General features: G+C 38.8%; 1 protein-coding gene across 1 annotated transcript in view; it reads right to left on the reverse strand.

The window, feature by feature from the left end:
* The window catches only part of klhl14.S (kelch like family member 14 S homeolog), a 67392-nt gene extending 53945 nt beyond the window's left edge, over positions 1-13447 (reverse strand). Inside the window, exons 1-2 of the mRNA XM_018223688.2 lie at positions 12724-13447; positions 5969-6892 (exon numbers count right to left, since the gene is read on the reverse strand). Of these exons, the coding sequence (XP_018079177.1) occupies positions 5969-6861 (893 nt within the window). The 5' untranslated portion in view covers positions 6862-6892; positions 12724-13447. The remainder of the gene's footprint in view (positions 1-5968; positions 6893-12723) is intronic.
* Positions 13448-22056: the final 8609 nt, after the last annotated feature.

Below are 22056 nucleotides of genomic sequence, written 5' to 3' on the forward strand. Positions count from 1 at the left end.
CTAATACACTAACCCTAACTAACCCTAACCCTAATAACCCTAACCCTAGGGTTAGGGTTAGCGACCATATTTGTGCAATTTTTGACTGATTAAAGACCTCAACGACTTCATCGCAAAGTTTGCAACAAAATTGCTTTTGTGAACGTTTGCAACCGCAAACCCTTTTTTGCGAGAAAATATTTAACGAAACTCCAGAGCAGGTGTTAAAGGTTCGCAATGCGCAATTAAGATTTGCAATGCAATTAAAGCCCAATAAAAAATATTACATTGTGACAGGCTAATTTTTATTCCCAAAGTTGCTTTTTGCGAATTTTATTACATTTCTTCCTAAGTATATTTCTGTAGGAATGTAGTGAACAAGGTACCTTAAAGATCTTACAGGAACGGTACGGTGACTGATTACTTAAATCAGAACCAAGACACAAAATGAAATTAGGCTATAAAATGATGATTTTTACGTATAGTGCTTACTACAGTACATCATCTATATGAAGGTGCCTGTGGAGCTCCATATCTTTCTCTTTCTCATTAGCTTTATTCCTGGACCCTGGAGTGCTGCACATGCTCAGTGACCCTGTGGGTTACTCCTGTCATAAATGTAACTTTAAATTCAAATAGATGGGTTGGTAGCTCAACCTTTATTAATAATTACATGAAACAGGATAAACCTCTGCTTCCTAGTTTCTCCTTTAATGATTTACATAGTTACACACACATAAAACCCACATCCTGCAGGTCTGAATTATAATCTGCACTGGTTTCCATGCTGCTATGCTGTGAAGATGTGATTCATGCTCTACACAACTTTCTTCTTTTCAACTGTGTTTTATGCAGTTTAAATACTTAACTAACTGACTGTATGGGGTTTATTTATCAAGGTCTGAATTTATCTCAGTATTTCTCAAACTTCGAGCAACTGGAATTCCCGATGGACCTTATTTATGAAGAAAAGAGCCCGAAAAAATAGGGTCAGGCAAACTTCGGAGCTTTCCCCAAAATATTCAGAGCTTCATAAATAACCCCCTACAACATGCATGTTTCACATGTTTTCAGTTTTACGTGGCCTGGCAACGTATTTTTCTGAAACAGACAAATGTAAAGTCAGGAGGCAGAATTCTTTTAACTTGCAACCCAGACTGATGAACCACAGTATAGGTATGGGACCTGGGGGTTTCCAGATTAATGATCTTTCCATAATTTGGATCTTCATACCTTTAGGGAGTTATTTATCAAGCAAATAAAAAAATTTTTTTTTTTTTTCGAGATTTATTAAAGTCCGATGGTCTAAAAACTCTGAATCTGAAACCCCCGCATCTAAAAGCTCTTGAGGTCAATGGGGAAGGTCCCAGTGTCTGCGCTGATGTCTGTACCGATATCCGATGATTTCAGGGTTTTGGCACAAAAGAATCTGTTTTTCTGGAAAACTCAGAACAATTCTGAGTTTTTGGGGAAAGCTCTGAAGTTTGCCCGACCATATTTTTTCGGGCTATTTTCTTCATAAATAAGGTCCATTCGGGATTTCGGAGTTGCTCGATGTTTGATATTAGAAAGACTGAGATAAATTCGGACCTTTATAAATAACCCCCTTATTCTACTACAAAATCATGTAAACATTAAATAACCCCAATATTCTGGTTTTGCAATAAGGATTAATGATATGTTACTGTTTTATTATTAGAGAAAAAATAATTATTTGTAAAAATATGGATTTTTTTATTATAATGGAGTCTATGGGAGACATCTTTTCTGTAATTTGGAGCTTTCTGGATGATGGTTTTCTGGATTAGGGATCCCATGCCTATAATTACATAGTTATTTATTTGAAGATACATTTATATGACAGGTGCAATATCACCATCTGATTAGTTCCCCTCTGTCTTTTAGATTAAACTAATCCTGAATATTGTTTTTCTAATAGGTGATCATTTCTAAATAGATTCAGCAGACACCGACAGGCAGAAATGTCTCCTGTTTGATATTAGTTCCAATTAATAAAGGCTAAAATGCTAGATTATAATGCTGAGATATGTTTATGTTGCTTTATGAATAAGTCTTATTTCACAGATTCAATTTATTTTCCCCTTGGTCTCACAGCTAGTAACCAGAAACACAAATAGTGACAACCAGTAATCCAATCAGCAAAAAGAGAGCAACTTCAAATAGGATGGGCACTCTCAGGAGCAACTCTGGAACTAATTACTGATAAAGGGCTGCCATACCTTTGGGCTGGTATAGTAAGGACTCACACAGTTGCGTGTAGGCGCCGAACGCAGGTTGAGACGCAACATGCATTTTTCCTGCGTTCGGCGCCTACACGCGCCTGTGTGAGTACAGCCCCATTGGAAAAAACGTAATGCGTCTATTCCTGCGCTCCCCTGCGGCTGAACGCAGAAAAATGGAACGCAGGGGAGCGCAGCTACAACCGCTCATCAGTAAGAGCCATGAGCCCTATGCATGCAGTGTATAATTTATTGTTTCAATTAAAAAGCTAGACAACACACAAAGCTATGGTAATATAATGGCTAATCAACCATAATGTGTGGTGTTTTAGCCTTAAAGTGCAAGTCAATCCCAAAATAAAAATTTGCCTAATAAAAGAAAACAATTCTTAGAAATTTTTCAATATACATTTGTTAAAGATTTTCAGTGCTGTTAAAGTTATTGTAAGAACATTTGCAGTTGAAATAAGTATTTGCATTAAATGCTGGTTGTTACTTTTTAAACAATGTTGTAAAAGTCTTAGTTCCCCAGCAAAGACAGGTCTATTAATCAGCTGCCGTGTCTTACATTGTAACATTTTTCTAAAGCTGGCCATAGACGCACAGATAATATCGTACAAAATGAATTTTCATACGATATTCAGTGCATGTATGGTGGGAAAAGAGCCGACCGATATCGGCAGAAGACTTGAATATCGGTCGGCTTGTCGATCGGGCTGGATGGAAAACATTGATCCAGTGCCTTTGAAGGGACCCAAACATCGGCCATTGTTAGTGCTGAATCATCAGATACAGAGAGAATTCTATTGTTTGTACCTGTATATCTGATGATTCAGCTCTACACGTGTGTATTGAAACGAACAATCTTTTCCAAGAAAAAGCCACCAGGACAGACACTGCTTTCAATAGCAATACAGAAATACTTCAAATTCATCTTAAATGTGTAATGCACATACATGGCAATGCTGCACAGAATTGTTTTCTTTTATTAGGCAAAAAATTATATTTTTGGTTGACATTCCCTGCAAAGTAAGGATAATACAAAAAACAAAGACACTTGTGGAAACATTAAAAATTGCCACAAAAGTAACATAATATTATTGCAAATGTGAGTCAGTAACATGGATGTCTGATTTACAAATCAAGTCATTTACAAAATTGGGGGAAAAAAAAGTTCTGTGTTTAAAGAATAAGTTCACTCCTTCTCATATTCTTCCTATTGCCAAAGTAAACGATTTGACAAATATTAATTTTCGTTGACTTTGCTTGGAATGTAAGCCCTTTAAGCATTTACTAGTTCCTGTGGCTGTAATCTGAAGAGGGGCCTCTACTCTGCACTTATGAAAAGCTCAGAAGTGTTACATCAGCAAGAGTTGGGCAGCCCTGACTTTAGGTGCTTGTTTGAAGTCAATAAGATCAATACTGTGAGGACAGTAGCCCACTTAAGCATTTCCATTACAAACCCACTTTTTCCTCTGGGGCCCATGCAAAGGAAACATTTGGGGTCCCTTAAAACATATCGAACAGTACAAAATATTATATTGTCCCGACAGCGCCGGACACTTCAGGTGTGACCACCACCTCCTGTGGCTGTATGTTCCTAGTGCTGGCTCCAAAGACCCAAGTGCGCCCTCAAGAACCGGAGCAATCAGTGCTCCTCAGTATGCGGCTAGGCAGCAAGCCTCCCTGAAAATTCTGCCGCCCTAGGCCCGGGCCTTTGTGGCCTCGTCACAAATCAAGGCCTGATTGCATGGGCCTGGCAATGGCCCAACAAATGGAATGCCTATGCCTCACTGACAGCTGCCCTGGCCACGCTACCCTAACTTTTCCTAACTCTTCATCACAGTACAGATGGATTCCACTGGATATGACGATAAGCCTACTTTGGGGCAGATTTATCAAAGTGTGAATTAAGAACTCACCACAATAAAACTCACTGGGGGTCAACACTGTGCAAATTTGCACCTGGGCAGTAACCCATTGCAACCAATCACATGATTGCTTTCAGTGTTCAACCTGCAGCTGGCTGAAAAAAGCTAGTCGCTGATTGGTTGCTATTGGTTACTGCCCAGGAGCAAATTTGCCCAGTGTTTATAAATGAGCCCCATTCACTTTCTATTCATCCCTATTCGATTTTTTAAAAGCATGTGTATCAAATGGTGAACTCCATTGATAAATATGATTCTAAAAATCCCACAGGATTGAATAGAACATAGGTGACTTTTTCTACAGTGAGTTCTAATCTCACATTTTGATACATCTGACCCTTAAATGGGTTCCAACACTATTTTCAGTTCCGTTGGTTTCAGGTAGATCACCAGAAATAAAGACTTTTCCCCCAATTACTTTCAATTTTCTACGTGAGACTGTTTTTCTCATATTGAACTGTAAAGTGTAATTTTTCACTTTCTAAAGCAGCTCTGGGAGAGGGGTCGCAGACTCTGTAAACTGTTCTAAATTGATACATTTAGTTGATACATTCTTTCTTTGTCCCTGCTGAGCAGAATCCCTGAGTTTTGTTAAAGGCATGGTAGATTTGATACAATAGTTGCTAATACTCCAAAGATGCTGTTGAGAAATGTATCAACTAAAACTGTAACCGTTTAGAGTCTGCACCTGAATTACTGAGCTGCCAGAGACAGGGACATTCATTTTTAAAGGGAAACTATCACGAAAATGTAATATAAGCTTCCTCATACTGAAGTAAAAAAACTTTCTAAATACAATCAATTAAAAATTCTGCATTGTTTTTGAAATAATCAATCAATACCTTTTCTAGGTAAAAGGAGCCTCCCTATAAGATACATTGGATCATTCATCTGACACCCAACTCCTGAATGAAGACAAAATAAAGAGAAACAGACACTGAGAGAGGAATAGTGAAGATTATTTCAGAAACGGTACAGAATTTTTAATTGATTGTATTTAGAAAGTTTCTTATTTCAGTATGCTGAAGCTACTATTAAAGGGCATGTAAAGGCATAAAAATAAAATCCCATTTTTACTTTCTTTATTGAAAAGAAACCTATCTACATTATACTTTAAATAAAAAATGTGTACCATTTTTATAAGAAACCTGACTGTGTGCAGTGAAATTCTCCCTTCATTTACTGCTGTGGATAGGAATTTTCAGATGGTCCCTAACTGCTGAGCAGGGAAACAATCATACTTATGAACAGCAGGGGGAGCCCCCACCTTACTTAACAACCATGTAGAACTCAAGCAGCTTTGTTTATGACGATCCCTAAGCAGTCCAGACCACACTGAGCATGTGCACAGTCTTAGTCTTGCAAAGATGTTTAACAAAGTAACAAGATGGTGACCACTGTAGCCAACTTTGAAAGCATAAAATATTTGTTTGATTAGGCTTGTGGTGCAGTAAGTTCATGTTTATATTTTGTATACCAAATACAGCATTTCTAGCCTTATTCTATTTTAGACTTTACATGCCCTTTAAATTCTCATTTTACCGGTAGTTCCCTTTAAGTTTAGATTTTGGGGAAACGTTCTTTATTTCTGGTGAACTATCTGAAAACAACTGAACTGAAAAAAGTGTTTGGAGGGTGAAGACAGATTTTTTAAAATTAATTCATGCCTATTGCAAAATTGACAAATTAAACAATAATAAGCATACTATAAGGAATTAAATGTGAACTTTAATGGTTGTGTCCCACCCAATGGTTAATAAATCAAATTAAAAAAAAATAGTTTTTTGTCATAACTATGGATATGGACCTTTATCCCCTCACCTGCTTGCTACACTTTGCCTGCAGTGCTGTCTGAAGGGCATCAGATGATAGTTCATTGCATCCAGCAGTAGTTTCTGGCATACAGGATCAGACCTCATAAAATCCACTGACTGAACCCTTTCTACCAACTCTGGTGCAGGGACTAGGGCAAAGCGCAGTCTTTTCATCAAATCAGGGGCATACTGCATGCGGGTCTCCCGATCATGCTCCAGCCAAAGTACAGTCATCTGAAAGAGTGCAAGTTCCGATTCGACAGGGGGTGGAATAGAATCCAGCATGGACCGCATCTCCTCAAAGTTGAGTAACAACACATCTTCCACCAGGTACTTATTGGCAAGCTTCTTAGTTTCCTCGAGGCTGTGCAGTGCTGCAATCTTGCACACCTGCTTGTAGTTCTGAACAGAGATCTGGTCATTCAAGAACTGTACACTGAGCTTGGTAACCTGAGGGATGTGCAGGATCTTACTAACTGACAGCACCTCCTCCACTGTGTCTAGGGACAATGTTACATTGGCTGTATAGAGGTACTCCAAGACCAGACGCAAACCTATTGAGGAGCAGCCTTGCAGAACTAAGTTGTTAATAGCCCGAGGGCTGACCAGGAGCTTATCATCTGGAGATGAGGAAGGGGTTCCAGGCTCTTCCGACTGTTGTTGTTGCTGGTCCTTGGGAACAGAAGGCAAGGCATCCTGCCCTGGATGACTTGAAAATAAGGATCTGAAGTACTGAGAGCAAGAAGCCAGCACAGCTTTGTGGCAATGGAATTGCTGTCCCTGAGCTGTTAAAGTCACGTCACAAAAAAGTTGCTTCCTCCACAGCAGGTTTAGACCATGCAGCAAATTATCACTATGGCTCGGGTCAAAAGTCGAAGTCCTGTCCCCCGATCTGGACATGGCGCCCCTTAAATGCAACAGGGCTATGGACCTAATAAGGAAAATGGGCAACAAGTTATGAATAGTAATGAGAAGCTAAAAAATGTTCAATTACTGCATGCATTTTATCACCAGTAATTGCATGTAGTGTGTCATACCAACATAAATAGATACCAGACATTATTTAAATATGGTATGGCTCTTTTAACAAAAGGTATTTTGCTACTATTTAGAGATCTTTCATTTGCTTATGCTGCCCTGAACCTACTTCAATGGTATTTAATATCTATGGGGATGGAAATGCATGGGCACAATTTGGGCTGCAATCTTTTCCCTTGAGTGTCAGTAGTCTCCTCCCTGAATTAATAACTTATGCAAAATGAATGAGCATTCATTATTCTTGCAAGCTGAAAGATAAAGGTGGCAACATCTTCAGGCCTCCATGTTGGCTCTTTGTTACTTATGTTTAGATGAGAAGGTCAGAGTTTATAACAACTCATCTGACAAACTATCACTCACCTTAATTCATAATTGAGCAGTATACCCTTTGGGGGTTATTTATCAAAATCCAAATTTTCCTGATTATTTCATTAAAAAAAAAGTCCAACCAAACTAGAATCCACAATTTGAGCTTATTTATTATTAAAAAAAGCTTGATTTAATTGGATTGCCGAAAAACTTGATAAAATCAACGGAAACCCTAAATTGTACATTTTTTTCTGGGCATTTTCCCGAATTACTACAGCGCTGTGAAATATGTTGAGGCTATATAAATACATGTTAATAATGGTAATAATAATTGCTAGATTTTTTTCTGGCTTTTCCCGAAAAGTCTGAATTTTTCTGACTTTTACCCGAAAAGCCTGAAGCCGATTTTAAGGCTTATTGCAGCACAGACCACAGAAACTTCCAAATAGGATAGGGACCTCTCCCATTGACTTATATACAACATTGGCAGGTATGATTTTCGGATTCTGACTTTTTGCAACCTCGGGGTATAATAAATCTCGAACAATTCGAGTTTTTTTTCTCCACTCAAAATTTGGATTTTAGAGTAAAAAAAACTTGAATTTTTCTAGTTTTTAGCATTTGGACTTTAATAAATAACCCCCTAATTGTTCAATGAGCAGGACTTGAGCTAAACATATTTTTGCCTATTGCTTTAATCATCAAAGTATTTTAAACTGTTTGGAGCAATATGAATTTACCAAACACAAAGTAGTGGCAATAAGACATGAATAATTAGTGAAAGCATATATATGATGAAAAAGCGATGAGGATACTACTAATGCACCAAATCTAGGATTCAGTCAGGATTTGGCCAAGTCCTGGAACTTCATGCAGGATTCAGCTTTATCAGCCAAACCTAATCTGCACCTATTAAATCATATGACTTTATAGTGCTGGAAAACAGAATGCTATCATTTTTACTCCAAAATGTATGGACTTTCTTTTATTTTTCTCAAATCTGAATATGCAAATTAGGGTTCGGTATTCACCCATATCCTGTGGGAGGTTTTGGTATTTGGCTGAATCTAAAAATGGATGCATCCCTAGAAGGTACATCTCCCAGAGGAAATAACATACATTTATTTTTTCCAAATAACTTTCTCACCAACAAGAACTCTGTATTTACCCACTTGACTAATAAACATTGAGGATAACCAAAGGTATGTTACCAACAGAAATTTCTTATCAACATATTAACTGGGATAGATTCTCCATTCATTTTTGCACAAGATATTTATTGCAGAAAGACGTTTATTTTTCTACCAGGATTCTACATAGTAAAAGTGGTAAACAGAACAGAAAATACTGCCGCCTATTGATCATGATTAAACTCATTTGTGCCCTAGATATCTGAGAATATTGAAAGTAACATCAATCTTTTTGTTGTCTGGGTTGTAAAACATTTTATTTTGAGTTTACCATGAATACAACTTTTTAAATGAGAATAAGGAAAACAAATGTTCTATCCTTTTGCATAGAAGAGACATTTTATTTTCTATTCAGTTACAATAAGACCATAAGGGTTAGACTCATTTGTGCACTGCATTTGAGCGTTTATATTATGTGTTCTAGACTTTGGACTGCACCAGAGCAAGTATATGTTGACAATCCCTCCTTCAGCAGTTTGATAGGACACATAATAATTTGCCCTACCCTTAGGCTCTATGGGTTTTTTTTTTAACTTCTGGGTCTCAGTGTCATTGCATTGGAGTCACTGAGGATAGTTCTGACCTTGTGTTATACTGCTAAGGGCAATGTTTAAGAAGAAATGTAGAAACACTTTGAGGAATGCTTCAATTTTCTGGCTCCACGGGAAGTAGATACAATAAGAAATAATTGCTTTTTCTTAAAAAAACGGGTTGTTCACAGAAAACTTTTTTTTTAATTGTAAAATATACTGGCATGTTATGCAACCTAAGGACTAAGTGCTGCACACATGACAACATAACTATAAAGCAACAGATATCGATTCCAGACTTCTCTCCACCATGCTGGACTTTCCTAATCCAAGAAGACGCCTGATTTCGGAACACTTTCCCTTTTTGATTGTAAGCTCTTGTGGGAAGGGCCCTCTTTAACACGTACATTGATTATTATTTGTTTTTGAGTGTAATCTTGTATGTCAAATGTATACACACATTTATTGTACAGTGCTGAGGAATAAGTTGGTGCTTTATACATCTGTGATAATGATAATAGATGTGAATGGTCCGTTGCTTAAAGGGCATGTAAAGTCTAAAATAGAATAAGGCTACAAATGCTGTATTTTGTATACTAAATATAAACATGAACTTACTGCACCACAAGCCTAATCAAACAAATAATTTATGCTTTCAAAGTTGGCTACAGGGGGTCACCATCTTGTAACTTTGTTAAACATCTTTGCAAGACTAAGACTGTGCACATGCTCAGTGTGCTCTGGGCTGCTTAGGGATCATCATAAACAAAGCTGCTTGAGTTCTGCATGGCTGGGAAGTAAGGAGGGGGCTCCCCCTGCTGTTCATAAGTATGATTGTTTCCCTGCTCAGCAGTTAGGGACCGTCTGACAATTCCTATCCACAGCAGTAAATGAAGTGAGACTTTCACTGCATACAGTCAGATTTCTTATAAAAAGGTACACATTTTTTAATTAAAGTATATTGGAGATAGGTTTCTTTTTCATTAAAGAAAGTAAAAATGGGATTTTATTTTTATGCCTTTACATGCCCTTTAATGAATGGCCTTTATTGTAGGAAGGAGATTTAAAAAACATGTATGGTTTGTCCACCCCATGATTAGTTATATTATGCTGGTTTAGTCTAAGTGGTTTGCGTCTCTCAAAAACGTTCTTTCAGATTGATGAAGTAAAGTATCACCTGGTAAACAAAAGTTCATATTTTGTATTTGCAATGGTATAAGGAGGTCAAGTTATACATTTTACCTTTCTGTTCCCATACAAACTTCTCATGGCATGACATATTTGAGTGCTCTTACTGATTGATAATACAAAGATCTTTATTTTAGAAGGTGGATGTCTATGCTGTTCATGGATGATCTAAGTATAAGACCTGCATTAATCTGAATGCCTTTAGCCAGATGTTCCTTACTTTTCTTATACATAGTGCGGGGATATAGGGAAGAACTCCCTATATCCCACATTTTTTTACAAATCACTCCAGAAACCTTTCTGCCAAGTTTTCCATAGTATGATCAATTATGCCAAGCACAAAAAGTAAAGCAGCAAATCACAAGACTTGCAGGGTATGTCAATGGGTTCCTAATCAATTCTACAAGTAATAATAATGGCCTCTCATATAGTCAAGGAAGCATCTATTTTACTTCTTCTAACTACTACAATGTTCATCTTCATAATGCATCTGTAATAAATGTAACATTCTTCCTATGTAATTATCAAAAATCTTCATGTATTTTCTCATTCCATGTTAATAAGCCAGAGTTCCATCTTTTCTAAATACCATCCAGAAACTGAATAGGCTTCATGGAAAGGTAGGTTAGCTCAATCAGGATTACTCCAGTGCCACACAGCAGTAAAAGTGTGATGTGCTTTGACAAAGGGAGTTTTACTTTTTTTTTTATCTTCTAAACTGACATACTTCTATACTAGCCAATCTTGTTTTTTCCCATTTATTGATAAAAATATGCAAAAAAAAAAAAAAAAATGTAAAAGTAATAATCATGGAATGCTGTTTCTACAATCCTTTTAAAGACAAAATATAATTTGTCAACATTATTATAATTGGATATTTAAATATAAACAGTTGCTAAGAGACTACAAACTAAAGTTTGGGGGAAAAATGACACGTTTGGTGCCAACAAATTAAGGAACACTATAGAAAGACCCCCTCCTGTGCAGACCCTTCAGCCATCGACTGTAGCCAGCTTTACTTCTATTATTGTGATAGAGAAATAATCACTCAATACAATAAGGGTCCCTGCTGAGTCGTCAGTTTGTAATGTAATAGTTGAGTAGATTTAATGGACCTGGAACACAGCATTTTCCAGTATCTCAGCAGCACAGGAAATGATTACATTGCATAGCCTGCCCATTCAGGGCTCCTATTCCAGTTCTTACCCACAGAGCATGCAATGTATGGGGGCAGTACAGTTTGGCTATGCTTTGGTGGCATCTCTTATTAAATATACAATTGTATCATTGACTATGCTAGAAATGTCCAGCTTCTCTAGCTGCTTGGAACTACAATTCCCTTCTAATGCAAGTTGTAATTCAATAGCTAAAGGGATGTAGGCTGGGCAGCTCTGCATTAAAACACTAAGGAAACAGAAATCTTATATACAAATAGCTAAAGAAGCTGACAATATTAGGCTTTGGACGCACAGGCAAGAGAGCATCTTACTGCATTCAAAGGCATCATGATCTTCAATCCTCCCCTGTCTGTGGGACCCACACTGCTTAGACACCACATTGCTCTGCTCTGCGTAAGACCTAATTAAAAAAGTCCAAGGCTCATCTGTGTGCAGGGTGGCAAGCAATGGCATCGCTGCTAAGGGCAGCCACCTGCTCCTTTAATATGGAATTTTAACACTACACTAAACTACACTGTATTACAATCTATTAGGCTATACAAGGGATGCCCAACCATCAGCCTTCCAGCTGTTCTTGAACTACAATTCTCAGAATCCTTCTGACAGCCCTGCTGGGATCTGCAGTTCGGTGACACCTGGGTGGTTTAGGTTGTACATTTTTGCAAACATCCTTCATATGTTGAATTGCAACTCCCCTAACATCTGAAACTAGGAGCTCTTCTCAGCATATTTTCCTACAGCCACAGTCTGTCTCTAGGATTCCCTCAGCCCAGGGCCAAAGTTAGGAAACAGGGGAACTAAGACATTGCAGAAAAAAAAAGCTGCTGGGGTCTCAGATCTGAGGGATAGAAGTAAAGTTGCTTAGTGGGTGTCCAGCCTGTGAGCCTCCAGCTACAACTGACAACATCCCTGTGACAGGCTTCAGCTGCTGGTAGGAGTGTGAGGGTAGCAGAGGAAAAAGAGCTGGAGGGCTGCAGGTTACACATCCCTATATAGTATATAGTAAATAAAACAATTGTTACACATCCACTCAGGGGCCCTGAGATGTCAGGGACCGTCTGTACCCTATAGGCGACCCAGTCTTGTGAGTGAGGTCGGTGCTGCAGAATGCTGTTGGGGTCGGCGGCTCGTGTTTGAATGTCTGTTATTGTGCTGTCCCACTACCATCCCAAGCCTCTCCTCCAGCATGTGCCAGTGAGGGATCTCCTTCAGCCCCAGTCACTGCGCTGCTCCCCTCCCATCACACATTTACTTACATTTCTGCTCTCAATTAGGAACTTTCCCTTGTCATTTCCATTCCATCCCACTCCTACCGGCCTGGAAACTTACCTGCTCCCAAGTACTGGATACAAGTACTGGATAATGCCCTCAGCTTTCCAAAGAGCCCCAAACTCCTTCCTGAGGTAATGCTCCCACACAGGCAAAAAGCCGAACACTTCTCCTTTCCCCCCAACTCCAAGTCACTCCTCACAATTTATTTGGCCGCACATGAACATCTTGCTGCTGCTGCTGCTGAATGAGCCGCCGAGGAGGGAGAGCAGGAATATGAGAGCGAGACAGGAGCAAAGAAGGGAGAGAGTGAGCAGCAGAGCTTTGTGCAAGAGAAGAAGGAGAGAGAGAGAAAAAAACTGTGCGTGTGACAAATGATGCCAGCAAGAAACAACACATCATTATCCTTGGGCCTCGGCTCACTCAGTCGGAACGAGAGTAATAGGAAATCCACGGTTGGGGAGAGAAATGGCCGTGCATGGCCGGTGGAGAGAGACCATGGCGAGGCAAGGGGGGGAAGCATGTGAGGAGCCTCAGAAAAAATTATGGCTCAAGGCTATTGTAAAAATTGTAGAGCGTAAATGACTGCGATTTCAAATATCTTTGGAAGAAAGAAAAGGGGGGGGGGAATGGAGCCCTCCTCCCCTCACTTGTCCTCCTCCTTTTCCCCATCCCTCTCTCTCTCTATAAAGAACCGTCAAGTTTTAGTGCGCATTGCTAATTAGTCAATTTCTCTCTGCCTTCACAGGCTGCCGGTTTTGCTGCTGAGCCGAAACTGCTAATTTCTGCGACCATTTTTTTTTTTTAGCTGTGATCTGGATGAATGAGTAGCTGTCTCGCGAAGATGACAAAAAATAAACTCTTATCCCCATCCCTCACCGCCTCCTCCTGCTGCTCCTTGCAGTTACACACACATAATATACACACAAAGTGCCACTGCTACTCCCTGCGCACTGATTTATACAGTGTGGTGCCCCCGGCACAAGGTGCAAACTTTCGTGTGCGAGTAATGAGTACAATGGCCCAACCCTTCCATATCCGGATGTCACTAAATCTCCTCTCAGGAGCAACTGATTTCTTGTCACTTGTTTCCTGCTGGTGGCTGTGGTTTGAAAGTTAGGGACTCTTGTAATCTGTCCTATACCACACTAGAAAGCATATGTTTCATGGGCCCTTGTGAAATAGCCTAGATTTCTAAAGCTAACCAGCAGCTAATACACTTGTACATCTTCCTATGGGGGAACACTTTTCCCTGACTTTCTGAAGTGGAGATTATGGAAATGGTTATTAAGATTTGTTAGATTTGGATTTAACATGCACTTTTGGAATCTCTTGTACTTTGGGAATGGCATGCTGTGCTTCCTACATGTGATGGGCTGCACAGGCTGAGAACTAAAATATATTACTTACGATTATGCCAAACCAAAACATTGAAAGCTAGCCAATAACGGGCCAATAAAAATCTGATAGCTCAGACCCTCTAGACCAGTGAACCCCAAACAGTGGCTCGTGAACAATGTTGTTGCTCACCAATCCATTGGATGTTGCTCCCAGTGGCCCCTAAAGCAGGTACTTATTTTGCAATTATAACAGGATAGACATTTTTACTTGGGGGTTCCAAAAGTTAGACGCCCCCAAGTAATTGTATGCCCGGCCACACATTCCTAGCGCCCACTGGCATACCTACCTTACCGCAAGCGTGCATGCATCCCGGGACCGAAGAGCTGAGGAGCTGTGGCTGGGCGGCATGCCGCCCCTAATACTTTGCCACCCTTGGCCCGGGCGTGATTGCTCCTGTCAGCAGAAAACTGCACTGGCATAAACACCATATGTACTGCCAAACAGAACCATCTATAGGCTGCCAGTCCACATATGGGCTACCAATAACCAATCACAGTCGCTATTTGGCACCCCCAGGTACATTTCGGCATGCTAATCTAATCTAAAAACTAATCTCCCCGAAAAGCCTTCCCGCCAGCTTGAATCTAAATTGCCGGCGGAATGGCAACCCGAGCGCTTCGTTTTCCAAGAGGCAACTCTCTTAGATTCTAGTCTACGGGAAGGCAGTTCGGGGAGATTAGTCGCCCAAAGAAGAGGTGATTTGTAGCCGGGCGACTAAATCTCCCTGAATCTTCGCTTGTGTTTCTGCCCTTGTTTTTTGAAAAGTCACTCCTGGCCTAAGCATTGGTCCTGAAGGCTGGTCCCTTCCCTACTTTAGCTTTTTATAGGAAAGAGATCTGTGAGATCAACACAAGTTTTTCTGAAATCAGGCTACCTTTTAAGGGATGGGTTTAGAAGGTCGGGTATCCACTAACCAGACGGTAGGATATTTGTAGGAAATGGCCACTAGTGATGGGTGAATCTGTTCTGTTTTGTTTCACTGAAAAATTTGTAAACACATTGAGGTCAATAGGCTTTTATTTCATGGCACCTTTTTCCAAGCCACACAACATTTTTTTTTTTTTTTACAATACATCGGAGTCTAAGGGCAATTTTTTGCAGCAATACCTGTAAGTGCAGATGCCCAACAAGCACTGATCTGATAACTTACATTTATGTATTGATATGCACCGTTGCTACAAAATGCAGGCCCATGCAGTTGCAGGTCTGTTGTTACTGTATTTGCAGTGAGCCTTCTGCTTATTAGTGGTAAAGCAGCCACTACAATGTCAATATCTGTAATAATAAAAGTTCACTCCGGACACCAGAGTGCCGTTGCAGCTTGAAACTTTGTCAACCCACGTCACACACAGAAGTGTTAGGTGAGCCATCCATAATTCTTTGATAAACATATATAATAAATATATCCCAACCAGACTTATATACAGTATTTGGTACTTATCCAAGACCTGTAAAATATGGTGCAGGTATATGGGGAATATTGATGTAGCTTTATATCCATTCAGCTGTCCTGCTGATATAGATTGCTAGGCACTCAAGGTTTTAGACCAGAATTCCAAGGTTGCCCCAAACCCGTTATCCAGAAAGCTCCAAATTACAGAAAGGCCATGTCCCATAGACTCCATTTTATCCAAATAATCCAAATTTTTAAAGAAGATTTCCATTTTCGCTGCATAATGCATGGGACATGGTGCTTTCCAGATTATGGATCTTTTCATAATTTGGATCTTCATATCTTCATTCTACTAGAAAATCATGTAAACATTAAAGAAACCCAATAGGCTGGATTTGCTTCCAGTCAGGATTAATTATATCTTAGATTGGCTCAAGTACAAGTACTGTTTTATTCTTACAGAGAAAAAGGAAATCATTTTTAAAAATGTGGATTATTTGGATAAAATGGAGTCTATAGGAGATGTCCTTTCCTTTATTCTGAGCTTTCTGGATAATGGATTTCCGGATAACGGATCCTATACCTGCAATAATAAAACAGTACCTTGTACATGATCCAAACTAAGATATAATTAGTCCTTATTGGAAGCAAAACCAGCCTATTGGATTTATTTAATGTTTACATTATTTTCTAGTAGATTTAAGGTATGAGGATCCAAATTATGGAAAGATCCATTATCTGGAGAACCCCAGGTCCTTGGCATTCTGGATATAGGCCCCATACCTGTATATATCGGACATTTAACAAAGAATTGCTACAGTATTTAATTCCTTTTATGAGGCAGCCACTGTCATTGTCTAACTTGTAGTAGAATGTTTTAGTTAATTGCTGATTGGTTGTTGTATTTTATTGTTCTGGTGCAAGGAAACACATAGGGGCCTATTTATTAAATCTCAAATTTTTCTGGTTGAGTTTTTAAAGAGGAAAACTAAAATTTCTAGAGCGGAAAAAACTTTCAAAATGTATTATGCTCTGAAGTTGCTAAATTCTGTCCAAATCATGTAGAAATCAATGGCAAATGGTCCTTTTAACAATTGGAACATGTTTTTTACCTTCAGGGTTCTCAATAGTTTTGAGCTGTTTGCACTAGCGATGTAGCGAACGTCGGAAAAAATGTTTGCGAACATATTCGCGAACTTGCGTCCAAAAATGCGAACGGTTCGCGAACGTCGCGAACCCCATAGACTTCAATGGGAAGGCGAATTTTAAAAGCTAGAAAAGACATTTCTGGCCAGAAAAATGATTTTAAAGTTGTTTAAAGGGTGCAACAACCTGGACAGTGGCATGCCAGAGGGGGATCAAGGGCAAAAATGTATCTGAAAAATACATTGTTGACACAGCGCTGCGTTTTGTGCTGTAAAGGGCAGAAATCACACTACGTCACTCAGGTGATGTTTCTGGACACGGAATGTGAAAAAGCTCACACAGCTAGGTGGCACTTTGTTAAAGACTGGGCAAACAATGCCTGCAAGGGCAACGTATACAGTAGTGGGTACGGAATATATTATTGCTGCTGTAAAAACATCACTCAGGTGATGTTTACGGACACGGAATTATTATTGTTATTTAGACAGAATGTGAAAAAGCTCACACAGCTAGGTGGCACTTGCATACCTCCCAACTGTCCCTCTTTTGACCACTCAACCCCCTGTCCCTCTTTTGTACTGGAAAGTCCCTCTTTTCTCTGCACTGAACAGCCAGAAAAAAACCAGTTTCTAACTTAATTAGCTTTTGGCAGAGAGCTCAGAACAGCTAACAGGTGCAAATAAGATACTTTGTAACAATTTTGACTCTGGTTGGTGCTGGTAGTGGTGAACTACTAGGAGGAGCAGCACACCAGTCCCTCTTTTCTCTGAACTGAACAGCCAGAAAAAAACCAGTTTCTAACTTAATTAGCTTTTGGCAGAGAGCTCAGAACAGCTAACAGGTGCAAATAAGATACTTTGTAACAATTTTGACTCTGGTTGGTGCTGGTAGTGGTGAACTACTAGGAGGAGCGGCACACCAGTCCCACTCCCCAACACAGCTAGACTAATAGCACTGGGCTCTTACAGTAGCAAAGTAAAAAAACAAAAAAGAAAATAAAAGCAGTCCTTACAAGGACTATTGGGTTACAGGCAGCAGTCAGCAGATGAGATCAGAAGCAGTGCCCACAGCAGCTACATACAGAGCACTGCAGTAGAAGGTAGATTACTAGTCAGCAAAGCTAACTAACCTAAACTCACTGTCCCTCAAATCCCTGCAGAGTTCTGTCCCTACAATACAGAGCAGTATCAAGTAGATTACTAGCCAGCAAACTTACTATCAACTGTCCCTCAAATCAGTGAAATCACTAACAGCTCTCTCCCTACACTAGCTCTTCCAAGCACACACAGGCAGAATGAAAAAACGCTGCAGGGCTTCAGTTTATATATGGAAGGGGAGTGGTCCAGGTGGTGTGGGGGTGGTCCAGGAGGGAGAGCTTCCTGATTGGCTGCCATGTATCTGCTGGTCTGGGGTGAGAGTTAAAAAATAAGCGCCAGCTAAGGCGAACCCAATTGTCGAACGTCGCGCGACGTTCGCGAACATTCGGCGGACGCGAACGGTCGATGTTCGCGCGAATTAGTTCGCGGGCGAACAGTCCGCGACATCCCTAGTTTGCACTAAATTCATTCTATAAATTCTAGTTAATTTGATAAAGAACGACAATTCTAAATAGTTGCACGGTTAGAATGGACGTTCGATTTTGTCGCACCGATTTTTCTGAGAAGTTTTATTGGTTAGTTAAGGGGATTCAGGTTTGGGAGTTTGGTCAAGTTTTTTTAATAAAGTGAGAAAAAGTTGCGTTTTAATAAATAACCCACTACTATATGCTAGAATTCTGCCCCAAATATTAATAAATACACTTACTCATAGTTTTGGAAGCAGTGACGTAACTATAGAGGCAGCAAATTCGAGGGACAGGGGGCCTATACTGCAGGATCTGCTACATATAAATCATTCCTCCGCAGTCACTTATATTTCTTAAAATTTGAGCAGTCGTTGCTCTGTACACAAGAATCTAGCCAAAATCTATTGCTTTTGGCAAGTAGTGGCTATAGCCCTGTGTAACGCACTGTAGTGGAATGGATGACATGACTAATACACTGGGTACATACACTTAGAAATTAAAATGCTAAACAGGATGTTGATAGTTGTTGCAGCAACAACATTGCATTATTTTCTGTGGATGTCTTTTTGTGGATGTTCAGCCTATGAACTTATTTGCCTCTACTTTTTTGCTTCAGTGTGAATATCACACAGCCTGCTCAAAAAAGCTAATTATTTCTGTTTTTAAGCTACTGTATGAAGTTTAGGCCTGATTTGAATCTGAAAAGTGTTTTTCCACCAAAGTAGCTCACTGTAGGGCATTCATTTATCTCAAATAGTAAATTATACATTCTGTTTAATATGTCATTGTATTAATCTTCTTATTCTGCATACTATTTGTTATCATATTGATTTTTATGGTTTATTGTGAAAACCAAATAAAATATTTCAAACCAGATATCTCAAATTGCTAATATCTTACAGATAGTTTTGCAAATCAATAAATAATTCTCTTTTTACTCATTTCAACATATTCACTACATGCAGTAAATCACAATAGTATCCCAAAAAAATGTAAAAAGCCAAGCATTCTTTTGTATAGTTAAAAAAAGAAGCAAGTGGTTTAAAGAGTGCCTCGGATTCCTTTCCTTGCACTATACACAATTTATGATCTTGTTGGAAAGCAGATTTTCCCTATCGTTTTGTCTGGCGGCTCGTAACTTCAGTGTCAGCTTTTCTGCAGCCCAGAATGGTTTAGAAGAAGACACTTTTTTTATGGAAAAGATTAGCATTTTGTCAGATTTGCTTTTCACTTTCCAGCTTTTGTATAGAAGTTTGAATCTAATTGCTTGAAACCTCTGTACATTTCCATCAGTGTAACCTTTAAACTTTCTATCACATTTGATATTTAAACCTCGTTTACACGACGCATTTGTTGACAACTGACACATGATTAATAGCTTCAGTTGCTTTCTATTTTGCAACATTAGTCGAGCTTCTTATTTGTCAGATCCTGTATCAGAGCTCATTTCCGAATATTATACTGCATGTTGTATTTGTAGATCTTTCAACAGATTTATTGCAAAATAAAGTATAATTTTCCTTTTCGTTTTTTGCTAAAGGTGAGGGAACAGGGAAAAGCTTTACTGTTTTTAGGATCCATTGCAGGGGTAAACACTAGATTCCGGGGAGTGATGTGGTTATAAAAATAGGGAAGAATATATGAAGCTTGGGTCACGTATTAATGATTATATATGCTGTCCACCCAACAATATGCGCCATTCATTTTTATAAAAAGAAACATGGAGATACATGACATTGTGTAGAGTAACCTGTCATTGCTTGTCGTAAAATCATGTCAAATCTTTGTGGTGGCATAGTCATCTCATCACCATGAAAGATCAGCCTCTTTTTCAGCTCTCCCAACAAAAGTGGTAAAACATTAAAAATTGGAAGGCATGGAAATATTTATCTTGAACTTACTTATCCTTATGTTGCCTAAATACTCCACCCCATGCACTGCATGCCAAGATAAGGTGTAGCACTTATTTCACAGGAATTCAATTCAGAAATGAGGCCAGCTGGTGTGGAACTGCAGAGACCTGGAGATATCTTGAATAGCTGTTGAGTACCTTCTTAAAAAATATAGGAAGTATGTTCATAGACTTTATTGCAATCTACCCCAGTCTTTTCACTTTAATAATTATATCTGACCAGACTCTCTGGATTCTTAGGACTCTGTCTAGCAGTTATCACACTCACGTTGCTTTCCCATTCCTTTGCAGAACTCTAGTGACCCTCTGTGATAAATGATGTATAAAATATGCATGAAGTTTTAAAAATAGGTCGATGTTCCAATATGTGGTGGGTTTACCCATGGTATTATTGAGAAAATGCTTGCCATGAAATATTTACGCTTAGTGGCTGATTTATTAACTTTTATGATTGAGGGTTTTTTTTTGCATTATATATTTTTTATTATCTGAAAACCTGCATCTTAGATGGTTTTGAGTGGCAAGATTTTTATATTTTTTATTTTTCACGATTATATTTTGAAGAAATATGATCAATAAAAACATTTCCCTTTGGAGGATTGTAGAAAGCATAACAATGAGTAACAAATAATACAGTTTAACAAACCTGACTTTCAAACATTATAAGGTTTTAAACATTAATTTGTTTGGCACATATCAATTTAGCAATTACATACCATGGAATCAATATTTTTATCCACATTCACACTAGTGTTTAAAACCATGTCCAATTCCAGATAGATGCTTTTTTAATCGAATGACACACTAATCATTTTTAGACAGGCAACGGAAGATATTCTTCTTTGAAAAAAATGTAGTCACATCTCTTTTTATTTATTAGCTCTAGGAAAATCAATGTATTTATTATACATAGGAAACTTCACATTTGTATTGAAGTAGTCTTCTGCTAAAGATAAGTGTATCTGAATTACACAGGAACTGCTTAAATGGGCTCTATAAGAAATTAGATTCCCTACCTGTATTTGGAATGAGTTAAAGCCTATAGGGTTCATTTACTAATGGTAGACTAGAAAATATTTAATTTGATATGGCCCTTATCAGAATTGTTTTCTTGTCAGATCAACACAAAAATCGGAAGTGATGTAAGTTGCAAACCATTTTTTTCCAAAAAACTCTATAGGGAGTCCATTTGGGATGACCATGATTGCAACAGGGTAGGGAAAGGAATACTGTATGACATCTTTGACTACTGATCCTCTGTACTCCTCAAGCTTTTTTCCAAGTAAAACTTTCTTAGCTTCTTGATGGTCCAGAGGAAGGCAAAAGGGGCATCTCATAAGTACAGTATCCTTGCATTTTCTTCATTTCTTCATCCAACTCTTTCTAATGTATCTAAAGTACACCTATGCCAACCTGTACATGGGCTGGTGGGAGTGGTCGGGCATCCTTGGATGTGATAATCCCTATCATGGTCACATAATTTGGTATGGTCGCTTTATAGACTAGCTCTTATTTATTTGGGGGGGTTCACCTGATTTGATAACTGATTCTCACAATTACCTAAATGATAATGAGTGTAATTTAAAGTTGTCTCTAGAACACTACACAGATGTGATAATGCAGATCAGGGCAGAATTGAATCTGAGATTTTTCATAAGACTACAGCAGGAAATACCATACTGAGAGCCAATAGTTGCCACCCACAGCATACCTTGCAGAGTATTCCATACAGTCAATTTGTACGCTGCTGTAGAAACTGCAGCCAGTTTAGTTCCTTCCGCGAACAATCAAAGGAACTATCCCAAAGACTACATAGAAGAGGTTATTCTAAAGATCTTATACACAATGCTTACGATAAAGCAAGTAAGTTAGCTTTGAATAAGAAACACAAAGATGATAGTAAAAAGACCCAGTTTCAGGAAAATAAAAGGATTTACTTTGTAACGGAGTCTAGTGAGGAATATAATGAAATTTGTA

The sequence above is a fragment of the Xenopus laevis genome, chromosome 6S (assembly GCF_017654675.1).
Source record: "Xenopus laevis strain J_2021 chromosome 6S, Xenopus_laevis_v10.1, whole genome shotgun sequence".
NCBI lineage: Eukaryota > Metazoa > Chordata > Amphibia > Anura > Pipidae > Xenopus > Xenopus laevis.